The sequence below is a fragment of the Oncorhynchus keta genome, chromosome 15 (assembly GCF_023373465.1).
Source record: "Oncorhynchus keta strain PuntledgeMale-10-30-2019 chromosome 15, Oket_V2, whole genome shotgun sequence".
Lineage (NCBI taxonomy): Eukaryota > Metazoa > Chordata > Actinopteri > Salmoniformes > Salmonidae > Oncorhynchus > Oncorhynchus keta.
This window is the reverse complement of record NC_068435.1, coordinates 44757189-44770546: the sequence shown is the minus strand read 5'-3', so window position 1 is coordinate 44770546 and position 13358 is coordinate 44757189. Positions and strand designations below refer to the sequence as shown.

Below are 13358 nucleotides of genomic sequence, written 5' to 3'. Positions count from 1 at the left end.
GAGGTCGAGTGTTAGCCCCCATACAATGTAAAACACTGTCAGATGTAGTGGAGAGTGCTATACAATATCATTCAATAGCATCATGCACCATGAGCAGTGTTGCAAAATATAGGCCTAATTGTAATAAAACTATCTGTTAAAGCCAATATCATAACGGATGAATACATTGAACAACACCTGTGTGGCATGAATAATGTTAACATTGCCACAAATAACCTAATTATACAATATACTGTATATTTTACACAATAACATCCTACTCATTCTCATCTAAGTTCCTTCTGTGAGGGGGAAGCAGTTTCTCGTAATACAGAGGGTAACAGGAAGTGGCGGAGGCGTAGCCTGGGGGAATTAACACCAGAGCAGATGGAGGTGGGACTCACAGAGGGTGTGGAGGCGGAGTGGGTCTGCCGTGTCTGGCCACGCTAGGAAAAGAGGAAGATCTACACCACGCATTCTAGACAGAAATATAATTCTATTGGCTAAAAATAACTTTAACTCTCACCTTTCCTCTTTTCAAGAACAAAAAGGTCATGTAAGTGTTTTTCAGTTCTGACAGTGTTGACACCTCTGTCCTCTCTGGCATGGCTATCTAGCGCCTGCCAGGTGGGACTGTGGGCGGTCGGGCAGACACTGAGACGGTTACAGTGTTTGGGCAGAGTGCCGTGCCGCCCGTTGCACAGGTATGACTCACGGACGATGACTCATCTTAACTGTACTAACCTGGAGGACAGCCATTTTGATCTCAGAAGGAAATGAAACCCTGGTGGAAGCTTCAGAGGGTGGTGTGTGTGGTGTGTTTTCTGTGGTAACTTTCTACACTTGAAATTCACTTAGTTCTTTATTGCAGTTCCTCCCACCATATAAATTCAGCAACTTTTCTTTCTTTTATCAAGAACAGATGTGCTATCGAAAAATGTGTGTGTGTGTGTGTGTGTGTGTGCATGTGTGCGTGGGTGCATGCGTTTGTCTGTGCATACCAGGGGTCTGGAAGTTGATGCGTCTCATCTCGACGGGGTCTGTGGGGTGGTGGGCCATCATCTCAGCGTTACCCAGAAGGCTCTTGGTGCCGGGCTCAGAGTCCTTCCTCTTACTGCTCAGGGACCAGGGAGACAGAACACAACAGGACAATCACCAGACAAGAGACACACCAGAGAGAGTAGAGGCGTTAGAGGTCATGACTGACCTAACAGTATTCACCACAATTGAGTTCAATGAACACAAGTTTTAAATACTTTAGACTGTATTATTTCTATAAATTGCTGCACTGCCAATTAAGCATTTGAATTGACACTATATCATTTGTCCTTAGATCTAAATATGTCACCAACACAATATACCAACTAATTAGTATGGCCGACACTCACCTGTCTGGCTTGCTGCTTCCGAAACAGGAGCGAGCGAGGGAGTGAATAATGAAAAGAGGAATGTGATACATTTGTATTCAAAAGCTTGATGGCTGGGTTACTAAGGATGACACATCTCTTTGGCTGGGTCAGTCTAGCTGCCCTTACAATCCCGTCCCTTGTTTCTCTGCCTGTTAATATGCCAGTATACTGTGTAAGTTGAAACAGACACATTTCAATGGCTGTCATGGGATAGAACCATAACGTATGTGTTAGCGAGGTATAGCGTGTTAGAGAATGTTAGAGACGAATAGCATATTATCATATTTTTCTGTTTATAGCAAAGCAAGCAAGCTGATTTGAGCGTGTTATACTTGTTAGATATACAACCCCTGTGTAAGTTTAGTGCTCCCTCCCCGGGTCTCACTCACTTCTTGTAGAGCAGGATGGCGATGACGATGCAGATGATGAAGACCACGGCCAGGACGGGTCCCACCACCCAGATCAGACCGTCCCCCGCGTCCAGGGGCTGGGGGTCTGAGTCGGGGGCTATCACTGGGTCTGTGTAGGGGCTGGCCCCGTACATCTTCTACGATACACAAACAGAGCACATTGAGGAATACATATCGCACGAGGGGATATGAACATTATTGCCTTTTCATTCTCCATTCGTCAAGTGATATACTGTCTATTTCATTGCCGTAACAGTGTTGTTCATGGCCATGCCAAAGTAGCTTGTCTTTTGAGAATGAGGGAGAAGACGTGACTATGTGAGAGAGATACACACTGTCCTACCAATACCTATATGCAATCACACAAAAACAAAACAAACCAAAAAAAATCCTCATTGGATTTCCCCGTACCCCTGTGGTGCCGTTGAGTTCTGCCAGGATGAAGAACACGTACTCCTGTCCCGGTTCTAGAGCGCGGTTCTCAAAGCCTCCGTAGTCCAGCTGGTCCCCCAAAGTGAAGAAGGCTGGCAGGGTATCAGGGGTGAAGCGGGCAGTGATGTAGGCTCGACGCAGGTCAACCTGTTTTTGCTGTCTAGAGTCCCTCTGTCTTTGACTGATGTCCAACAACTGGGAAGGAGAGGAAGAGAAAGAGAGACGGATGTTATTGATACGTTTAAAACAAAAAAAAAAACGATGTCAACATTAAGAAACCAAATCTAAAAGAGCAAAGGTTCTCAGAGAGAGGACCAGCCATGTCATGTGTTCCCCATAGCATAGGGTTGCCATAGCTCTCACCTCCTCCAGGTCCATCTCGTCTGGGCTCTTGAGATGCCTGATGACCCCCCTTGCCCTCCTCAGTGGAACTACCACCACATAAATGTTCCTAGAGGGAGACACAGCCAACACACAGGACATCAGAAAATATCGCAAATTCTAAACACCATTAAAATCAGTAGAAATCCATCCTCTAGGTAGGCCTTACTTGACAGGGCTGCGGTTCTCCAGTGAAGGCAGAATGATGGTGATGGTGGTCTCCGTGTCCCGGGTGTGGTCTATCTCTGGACGACGGATGCCGATTAGTGGAGACGTCTTGGCTAGGATGCGGTGCCTCAGCCGGCCCATGTTGCCCTCGGGGGAGGTGATCTTGAAGTCATAGTCAGTATCGGGCTGCAGGTTGGGGATCACTGCTTTCCTCAGCCTGGCATCCACCTCCATCTTCTGATGATTATACTCCACCTGGCAGGAATAGAATAGGGGGTATTTTATGGCTAAGATCATACTGTACAAACGTTATATACACACGCAGCGACATACACACACACATGCACGCACAATTGTGTTTACGCACACATACACACAGACACACTGATGTTTATGCATGCGTGCACACACGCGCACACTCACAGTAAAGTGGTATGGGTAGGGGCTGTCGGGGAACTCCCAGGTCAGCAGAACACTCGTCTTGGTTGCCAAGTTCACTGAGAAGTTCCTCGGGACATCTGATTGGAAGATGGAGAACAAACAAATGATCAGTTGAGGTGTAGTCCGCCCTATTCACATGTCTCAACGGTCCACAACCCTTTGTGGAGAGGCTACCAACCCATTCTAGTAGGTTCTATAACAAAGGATCCCAATTCCTAAAATAAGATGAAGAAGGACCTGACAGTGATGTCATACATCTCAACATTCTTTAGGAAGTACGTATATGGGCACTGGGTACCAAATAAGAGTGAATAGAATTGAAGAATAGAAGAGATAAGAACCATTGGCTCCTGTGTGCACTGTACTTCCTCTTTACTACGGCATCATCTGCCTAATCCTACTTTATCTCATTCTAGCCTAACTCGCTCTGGTAGATTTCCCAGAACAGAACACACAGAATATGTAACTTCGAAATAACTATCTTCTCAAAGGGTTATGGGGTCGCTGTGAAGGGAATGAGGGGAGGTTAGACGTACATCATTCTCCTGTAAGATACATATAGACACAGTCAAGGCAGGGTCAATCTAGACTGCCCTGTGCCAATCAACCTCTCCACTCCTCCGTTTCCACCCTGTAGACCTGTGAGTGGGTGTCTGTGTGAGTGATGGGGTAGAAGCATGTCTTCAGACTGATCTGAATTCAAGTTAGTGGGAACGTTAGATGAAGGTTTGGAGGAGGAGGAGGAGGTGAAGAGGTGGATTGATTGATCAGAATGAGGAGTGGAGGGAGAGAAACAGAACTGAAGAATGTGTGTGTTTAGTGGTTTAGTGCCTGCTGGGATTGTTAGGGTTAAAAAACACACCAATGACATGTCAACAAAGGTTGGAATTGGTTCAGTCAATCCAAAAGGAGGTGAGGGATTGACTGATGTAAAAGCTTACCTTTAGATACCAACCATGTGTCGAAACTAATGCCTCGTTCAGCCAATGAGCCAAGACTCAACACTTACCTCACAGTTCACAACCTACCCGGCTTTTCTACTGACTTTTACCTGTGGGTGTGTGAGAGTGTTCTCCATACATTCATTCCTGTGGCATTCAGTCCATTTTCCTTGGAGGTGAGGGGTAGGTGAGGGAGGAGGTGGTGGGTGTGGGTGGGTGGAGGAGACTGGGATTTTCCAGTGGACTTTGCAGTTTTCAACCACTCTGTGGATGAAAGTCACTCCTTAGAACTGGCCCAGAGTCAGCTTTGCATTTTGGACTATGATATTCAAGGTTCAGATTAAGGCAGACAAATATGACTCTAGACCAGTGCTTAGAGTGAATAGGGGGGTTTTTCCTGAGCCCTGTGCACAGGCCCCAGGCCAGCCCTACCTGTCTCGAATGTCATTGTGCGATACAGCAGCGGGGGACTGAAGGGGCCGGGACCTACGCTGGTGTGAGCACACATCTGCACCTCGTACCCAGTGCTGTGGTTCAGGCCCAGGATGGTGTAGCTGGACTCACTGGCTGGGAGCGTGATCTGGCGAGGAGGACCGAGAGGGTCAATGCCCATAGGGTCAAGACCCCCCTCTTCCCGGTAAGCTACTGTGTATTCAGTGATCACGCCGTTTCGCTCGCTTGGCACAGGGGGTAGCCAGGAGAACTGGAGTGAACAGCAGGTGGCATTAATGGATTCCAAGATTTGGGGGTACCCCCTGGGTGGGTACTCGGGCATCTCGAGTTCCTCCCACGACTCATCTCCATACCCCGACCGGCTTTTGGCAGAAAGAGTAACGACATAGGTCAAACCTGGAATTACGTCTGTGAGAGTGTACATTCGCTCCCTGGACGAAAACTCCACTATAGTGTCCAGAGTGGCATTCTTCAGCCCAAACTGTAGCCGGTAACCCTGGATCTGAATTTCAGACCCTTTGGCACCTGGACCTGAGTCTGACCCCCTTGAAGGGGGTCCCCATCTCACCACCAAGGAGGACTCAGATCCCGGGCGCACTGACAGGGAGGGGGCACCAGGCACTGCAGACAAGAGCAGGAAGGAGAGGCACAAACATGTCAGTTATGCATTGTACGTTTAATACATGAATATACTGTATAATATGTGTAATATGCTATTGTAGACTGGGTGTATTTTGTGTGTATTATGGGTGTGTGCATTCTTAAGTGATCTCATCCTTTTTTGAGTGTGTGTGTGATGCTCACCAATCCCCAGTGTCTGCACCACCTTGGCTTTACTGTGTGTTCCGTCCCCTTTAGTGGTGTAAGCAGCCACAGACACAGAGTAAGATGTCTCTGGCTTAAGACCCCCCACAATCATCTCCTACAGGGTAACACACACACACACACACACACTTATTTTTCAGCTAAACCTCTATAAAACCTCTCTCTCTTCTTCCCTCCCGTCTCCGTTCCTGCCTACCCCTTCCTTTCTTGTCCTATCTCCACTAAAACAGCAATGAGCATGAACTTACTCTGCCCTATTACTTTCACATAGAGACATGTTACAAACTGGCTGTATCTCAGATATAAGGCATCTCCTAATGAGGGTTTCATAACTTCCTTATGCAACGTACCACATACGGTTCCGTTTAATACTGACAGAATGAGCCCTACTCACGTATTCAGTAAAGTCATCCTCCACAAACTGATCCCACGGGAAGACGCGGATGGGAGAGAAAGAGAGGGAAGAGAGAGAGAGAGAGAGAAGTGAATGAGTCAAGAGAGGAGATTAGATATAGGAGGAGGAAATAAGAGCGTAGGGGGAAGTCATTTTAACTACAAAGTCTCAAACTGAGATAAATGTAAGGCGAACGATTTGCTTCACTTTAGCGCTACAAACCTGACGTGATCTGGAGAGGTGTGACAGCTGGCAAAGGTGTACGTTATCCTTTTAAGTGTGCACTTCACTGTTGTGAAGATATTCCAATTAAATATTTTAAAGAAAATTGGAAGTAAGAATAGTAAGATTAGTGATGACATCACCTGGCTGTCGTCCAATAGCAGGTCTTTGATCCGGGGCAGGGTGCGTGATGAGCTGCTCTCCACGTGAGCATAGTGCACCTGGTAACCACGGATCTGGCCTTGGCGTTGCCTTGCCAACACAGATCGCCAGGTGACCCTGAGGGCCGTGGAGTTGATGGGCTGGACCTCCACCTGCCGAGGGGCCGCACCCGGGACTGAGGAACACACACAAATCAAATTGTATTTGTCACACGCGCCGAATACAACAGGTGTAGTTGTAGTGAAATGCTTACTTAAAAGCCCTTAACCAACAATGCTTTAAAAAGTTCTAAGAAAAACAAGTGTTAGGTAGAAAAAAACACATAAGTATAAAGTAAAAGTGACTTGAAGGCCAGAATCCCAGAGTCTCCTCTTCACTGTTGACGTTGAGACTGGTGTTTTGCGGGTACTATTTAATGAGGCTGCCAGTTGAGGACTTGTGAGTCTGTTTCTCAAACTAGACACTCTAATGTACTTGTCCTGTTGCTCAGTTGTGCACCGGGGCCTCCTACTCCTCTTTCTATTCTGGTTAGAGCCAGTTTGCGTTTTTCTGTTTTAGGGTGTAGTACACAGCGTTGTACGAGTTCTTCAGTTTCTTGGCAATTTCTCGCATGGAATAGCCTAAATTTCTCAGAACAAGAATAGACTGACAAGTTTCAGAAGAAAGTTCTTTGTTTCTAGCCATTTTGAGCTTGTAATCGAACCCACAAATGCTGATGCTCCAGATACTCAACTAATCTAAAGAAGGACAGTTTTATTGCTTCTTTAATCAGGACAGTTTTTAGCTGTGCTAACATAATTGCAAAAGGGTTCTCTAATGATCAATTAGCCTTTTAAAATGATAAACTTGGATCAGCTAATACAATGTGCCATTGGAACACAGGAGTGATGGTTGCTGATAATTGGGCTTTGTACGCCTATGTAGATATTCCATAAAAAAATCTGCCGTTTCCAGCTACAATAGTCATTTACAACATTAACAATGTCTACACTGTATTTCTGATCAATATTATGTTATTTTAATGGACCAACAAAATGTGCTTTTCTCTCAAAAACAAGGACATTTCTAAGTGAACCCAAACTTTTGAACGGTAGTGTACATGTAGGTTGAGCTAAAGTGACTATGCATACATAATAAACAGAGAGCAGCAGCAGGGTAAAAGAGGGTTCTGGGTAACCCTTTAATTAGCTGTTCAGGAGTCTTATGGCTTGGGGGTAGAAGCTGTTAAGAAGCCTTTCGGACCCAGACTTGGTACCACTTGCCGTGTGGTAGCAGAGAGAACAGTCTATGTTAAAGACTGGAGTCTTTAACAATTTTCAGGGCTTTCTTCTGACACCGCCTGGTATATAGGTTCTGGATGTCAGGAAGCTTGGCCCAGTGATGTACTGTGCCGTACGTACTACCCTCTGTAGCGCCTGGTGAGTGGTGCAAACAGTCAGGGGACTGCAGCTGCAGCTGCAGCTGATGAACATTTTGAGGATCTTTTCAGTCTCCTGAGTTGGAATAGGCGTTGTCATGCCCTCTTTATGACTGTCTTGGTGTGTTTGGTGATGTGGACGGCAAGGAACTTGAAGCTCTCGACCTGCTCTACTATAGTACTGTCGATGAGAATGGGGCGTGTTCGGCCCTCCTTTTCCCTGTAGTCCACAATCATCTCTTTTGTCTTGATCACATTGAGGGAGAGGTGGTTGTCCCGGCACCACACTGTCAGTGTGATCTCCTCCCTATAGGCTGTCACTTCATTGTCGGTGATCAGGCCTACCACCGTTATGTTGTCGGTGGACTTAATGATGGTGTTGGAGTCGTGCTTGGCCACGCAATCATGGATGAACAGGGAGTACAGGAGGGGACTAAACACGCACCCCTGAGGGGCCCCCGTGTTGAGGATCAGCGTGGCAAATGTGTTGTTACTTACTCTTACCACCTGGGGGTGGCCCGTTAGGAAGTCCAGGATCCAGTTGCAGAGGGAGGTGTTTAGTCCCAGGGTCCTTAGCTTAGTGATGAGCTTTGAGGGCACTATGGTGTTGAACGCTGAGCTGTAGTCAATGAATAGTATTCTCACATAGGTGTTCCTTTTGTCCAGGTGGGAGAGGGCAGTGTTGAGTGCAATAGTGATTGCATCATCTGTGGATCTGTTGGGGCGGTATGCAAATTAGAGTGAGTCTAGTGTTTCTGGTATTATGGTGTTGATGTGAGCCATGACCAGTCTTTCAAAGCACTTCATGACTACAGACGTGAGTGCTACGGGTCAGTAGTCATTTAGGCAGGTTACACCTTAGTGTCCTTGGGCACAGGGACTATGGTGGTCTGTTGAAACATGTTGGTATTACAGACTCAGTCAGGGACAGGTTGAAAATATCAGTGAAGACACTCTTGCCAGTTGGTCAGCGCATGCTCGGAGTACACGTCCTGGTAACCATCTGGCCCTGCGGCCTTGTGAATGTTGACCTGTTTAAAGGTCTTACTCACATTGGCTATGGAGAGCGTGATTACACAGTCATCCGGAAGAGCCGATGGTCTCATGCATGTTTCAGTGTTACTTGCCTCGAAGCGAGCATAGAAGTAATTTCGCTTATCTGGTATGCTTGTGTCACTGGGCAGCTCGCAGCTGTGCTAACCCTTGTAGCCTGTAATAGTTTGCAAGCCCTGCCACATCCGACGAGCGTCAGAGCCGGTGTAGTACGATTCAATCTCAGTAGTGTATTGACGCTTTGCCTGTTTGATGGTTTGTCTGAGGGCATAGCGGGATTTCTTATAGGGTTCCGGGTTAGAGTTCCACTCCTTGAAAGCGGCAGATCTACCCTGTCGCTCAGTGCAAATGTTGCCTGTAATCCTTGGCTTCTGGTTTGGGTATGTATGTACGGTCACTGTGGGGACGACGTCGTCGATGCACTCATTGATGAAGCCAGTGACTGATGTGGTGTACTCCTCAATGCCATCGGAAGAATCCTGGAACATATTCCAGTCTGTGCTAGCAAAACTGACTTGTTAAAGAAAAAGGATTCCTCCAGTACAGGGTGAGTCTGTCACTCTCCTGATATCTAGAAGATCTTTTAGGTCATAAGACTTAGTGGCAGAAACATTATGTACAAAATAACACAAAAAAACACACACAAAAGCACAATTGGTTAGGTGATCGTAAAACGGCTGCCATCTCCTCTGGCGCCATCATCCACACACAACATATAATTACTCTATCAATACATTGATCAGTTGATCAATGTACACACACACACACACACACATACTCACCGTCGTCATCCGTGCGGCAGAGCAGCGCCGGGCTCTCCGGTCCGGACCCCTCGGTAGTGAAAGCTGCCAGGATAACACGGTACCAGGTCCACTTTTCTAGCCCCTCCAACACCACTTGCCCCTGCTCTGGGGGGATGGGAGGCCCCTTCACCTCCGGACCCTGACCTTCGACCCTGGCCCCAGACACCATTTGCTGGTAGCGCAGCTCATAGCCAGTCAGCACGCCATTTTGGGTCTCAGTGGGTGGCGGTTTCCAACTTACCCTCAGGGAGGTGGACCTGGGGCTGTCACAGGACACGCCTAGGGGCGCAGCCGATGGCTCTGATTGGACGAGGGGCAGGAAGAGGAAATTTGCAGGGGCAGGGGAGTAAGGAACGCAGCGAAGAAAGAGAAAGCAAAGAGACAGTGACAGAGAGAGGTTGAAAACACCAAGCAAAACAATAATATAAGAAAATGGTGGAAAAAGGAATTGAGACTAAACCAAGGAAAACTCAACTATAAGGGAAAATAATACAAAACTAAATTAAAAGAGAAGGCCTCTAAAGACAAACAAACATGACTCAGCTAAACAGAGAAACAAAGGCTCCAACACGGGAGACAAAGCCATTATGGCGGAAGAAAGAAATTAATAATGTTAAATAGGTAATAAGATAAAGGAGAAGGCAGGGGGTATCCATGCAGAGTGGACAACTTAATTACCGCCCAGGAGGATATGCAACTGATACCGGATGAAAGGCTTTCACTTGTCTGCTCTGACCAATGCCAGCACAATTATTTATGACTAGCTTAGTGGGGCTGGATAAGAACAGAGCTATACTGCAGGTCAAGGGTTCTTATACCTTTTCAGCCTGGGACCCGACTTCGAAATTCATTGTTTTCCTGGGATCCAAACTCATTAAAACTTGCCCCCTAGGCTGGGACTAGTAGGAATGTTGATTGAATGATCTGCTTTCGAATTATTAAATGATAGGGAGGATCCATTTCTATAGAAGAAGTACATTTATATTCTCAGCATCTTAATATAGACCACATGGAAAATGCATTTTGACATGTCTCTCCTCAGGTTTTAGATGATAAAGACTTCAACTCACTCAACCCCCCCCCCAAATCGCAATGTTTTCACCAACAATGCCCTAGTTACTTTGACCAAGTCATTTCTGAAGATGAATTTAGGTCAACCCTGTTACGTGAACTGAACTGTTGTTTTAATATGGTGAAACCATTCCTTTTTAATTGCACGTCAACACTGTTGCCCACTGATAGATATGAAATGTGTTAAAATAAATAGATATATTGTGAATCTTGCATTCAATTTCCCTCCCTGTGACACACAACAAAGCTTCCATTCCCCCCTGTCACAAGAGGAGTTATTGCTTACTGCTTTATTGCTTGAAAACGTCAACCCTGTTACGGTCAACCCTGTTACTTTAATTGCCAGTATATATATGTATATATATATATTTGACATTTTCTTAATTTAACCTCTTGAGATGGGAAAACATGTTTTTTCTACATCTGCGTTGCTTGCTGTTGGGGGTTTTAGGCTGGAACGACACAGATACTGTATAGAGTTCAGCAGTTAATCCTCCTGTCTTGCTATACCAACGGTTCCTGGACCTCCTCAGTGGAATGTAATAATTGTGTTGGAACTTTGCCAAACTCTTTATATCTTTTAGTGCTTCTTTAACTGCCCTATCTCATGTCTTAAAATTAGGTTCGGGGATTTGAAATGTCATAGAGAAAGGTGGAGAGCAGGGTTTGAAACTGGAACCAAAAACAAATACTTTCATGAAAGTTGACCTCGTGCAACGTCAGAGGAACTCGGAGATAGAACAAGAGTGAAGGCACATGACAGAAGAGCAGTAAAGATAAAATACATAAACAGGCACTGTTTGAGACACTCACCCATCTCTCCGACTAATAGCAGACAGGACCTTCTTACCATGCAACCAGAGACACCACATCACACTGAACCGAAACACTGACCAAATAAAGGTGCAGAGGGAAAAGTGTGCATTTGACTGGAGTATTTTGGGATTTTGACGGATATGTGAGTCTGACACTTGAGCTGCAGTCTTAGTACCAGTAGCCTGGGGGAACATTCACGACGTGCACCAAAGCCAAGTGGCACGCTAACTGTGCCAAGCTGAGTGTGAAATGCATTCTGCTCCACGAAATAAAAGGCATTCAGTCACTCCCCAGCCTGCTGTCTCCTCAACAGCCACCCACGGGTCTAACCTCCGTTTGTAGGTAAGGCATGTAGAAAGATTCTGTTGGTGAATGTACGTCTTATGTAAGTCATAAGGTGTACATTTTTCCCAGGTAACAAATACATAATTAAATATTAAAAAGGAATATTTTACCTTCAAGGCAGGATACAGACCTATTACTGCCTCCAACACTTACCTCTAACAAAGGCAACACATATATAATATCCTCACGACTATTGACATTTGACCTGTAACAGTGAGCTGACCCTGAACTGGAGGAAAAAAAAGTCCACTTTTGACCAACTTTGAAGGAAAGGAAACCGTATGAAAGGAGTGAAGAAAGCGAAAGAGGAGGGGGAAAAAAACCAGAAAGCGGCGTCCGCTTGGGACTTGATGAGAGTTAAAAAAAAACAAAGTGCTGGTGTGCTGGACGTCAGGCACACTCCAAATACAGAGGAGATGGATACGGGGGATGGACGAGTGCACAGGATAAAGGAATGGATGAGAGGACAAGAAAGGGTGTGGACGACTCCCAGGGTCCAGTGACTCTGGAGCTGTGTGGGATGACAAGCAGCAGGAGTGCAGAGACACTTTAACGTTACATTAGTGTTGTGTTTGCAGGTGTGACAAAGGAAAACATACTGGCTTGTGATGTCCTCTGGACCAGCTCGTTGGTGAATGCTCCGATGCCTTTGTTGGAAATGGCTGCCAGGGAGAAGGAGTACTCTGTATTAGCCCTCAGACCCTCCACTGTGTACGACGCCCTGGGCCCGAATGTCAACTTCTCCTGTTAGAGAGAGAGATGGGGAAGAGAGAACATGAATCAAATAAAGAGAGAAGGGGTAGAGAGAGAAAGAAAGAAAGAAAGAAAGGAAGAAAGAAAGAAAGAAAGAAAGAAAGAAAGGAAGAAAGAAAGAAAGAAAGAAAGAAAGAAAGAAAGAAAGAAAGAAAGAAAGAAAGAAAGAAAGGGAGGGATTACTCTGGATTATCTGTGTGTATTATATCAATTTAATAATCGTAGTTCTTTCCTGCAGTCTTTGGAATGTCATTAATATATTTCATAATTAACACATTTCATAATTAGCAAAGATGAATCTGGTGTTTCTATGTCAACCAATGTTGTTATATTTCAGTTTTCTGTGATGTATATCAAGTGTAATATTGGGATGCAAACTCCAAACTGATTACATTTCTATATCTGACATAGTACAGCTGTCTTCTTTCTTTGAAGCCAATAACCATGTGTGTGAGGTGTACTTGATCGAGACTACCAAGAATCAACCTTGTGTGACCCTGATGTAGCCCACTGCAGTAAAAGTTTAATGAAATGTACTTCGTATTGAAGAAGAAGTCTTACCAGGCTGCCAAACTTGACAGGTTTGTAGAGCAGTTCGTAGTTGACGATGCCCTCCTTGATGTAGGACGGTTCCCAGGTGAGCTGTATACTGGTGTCTGTCACCTTTCCCACTTTGAACTTCCCTGGCTGCCCTGGAACTACAGGGGACAGGACAGGAGAGAGGACAAGAGTTAGAATTCACTTCTCTAGCATTCAGTCAATTAGTAGCTTCTAGACTGTTCAATTAATCCTTTATTTAAACAGACCAGTCTTACCAAGATGGAAGACTCGCAATATTTATGTGACTAACCTTAAAAATGACTGAAGCACTTTGACATGAACC

The 13358-nt window shown here is 45.6% G+C and overlaps 1 protein-coding gene across 3 annotated transcripts in view; it reads right to left on the bottom strand.

The window, feature by feature from the left end:
• LOC118395073 (receptor-type tyrosine-protein phosphatase S-like) overlaps positions 1 to 13358 on the bottom strand; it is a 76250-nt gene that overhangs the window by 19455 nt on the left and 43437 nt on the right. For 2 of the 3 annotated variants that reach the window (XM_052464235.1, XM_052464236.1), the window contains 8 exons: positions 13037 to 13173; positions 12322 to 12466; positions 3203 to 3297; positions 2781 to 3034; positions 2594 to 2681; positions 2210 to 2425; positions 1778 to 1935; positions 981 to 1093 (listed from right to left, as the gene is read on the bottom strand). In XM_052464235.1, coding sequence (XP_052320195.1) covers positions 981 to 1093; positions 1778 to 1935; positions 2210 to 2425; positions 2594 to 2681; positions 2781 to 3034; positions 3203 to 3297; positions 12322 to 12466; positions 13037 to 13173 — 1206 coding nt within the window. Of the gene's footprint in view, positions 1 to 980; positions 1094 to 1777; positions 1936 to 2209; positions 2426 to 2593; positions 2682 to 2780; positions 3035 to 3202; positions 3298 to 4593; positions 5236 to 5418; positions 5537 to 5833; positions 5861 to 6198; positions 6393 to 9469; positions 9791 to 12321; positions 12467 to 13036; positions 13174 to 13358 lie in introns of all 3 variants that reach the window. The other variant, XM_052464237.1, reaches the window with a different exon arrangement.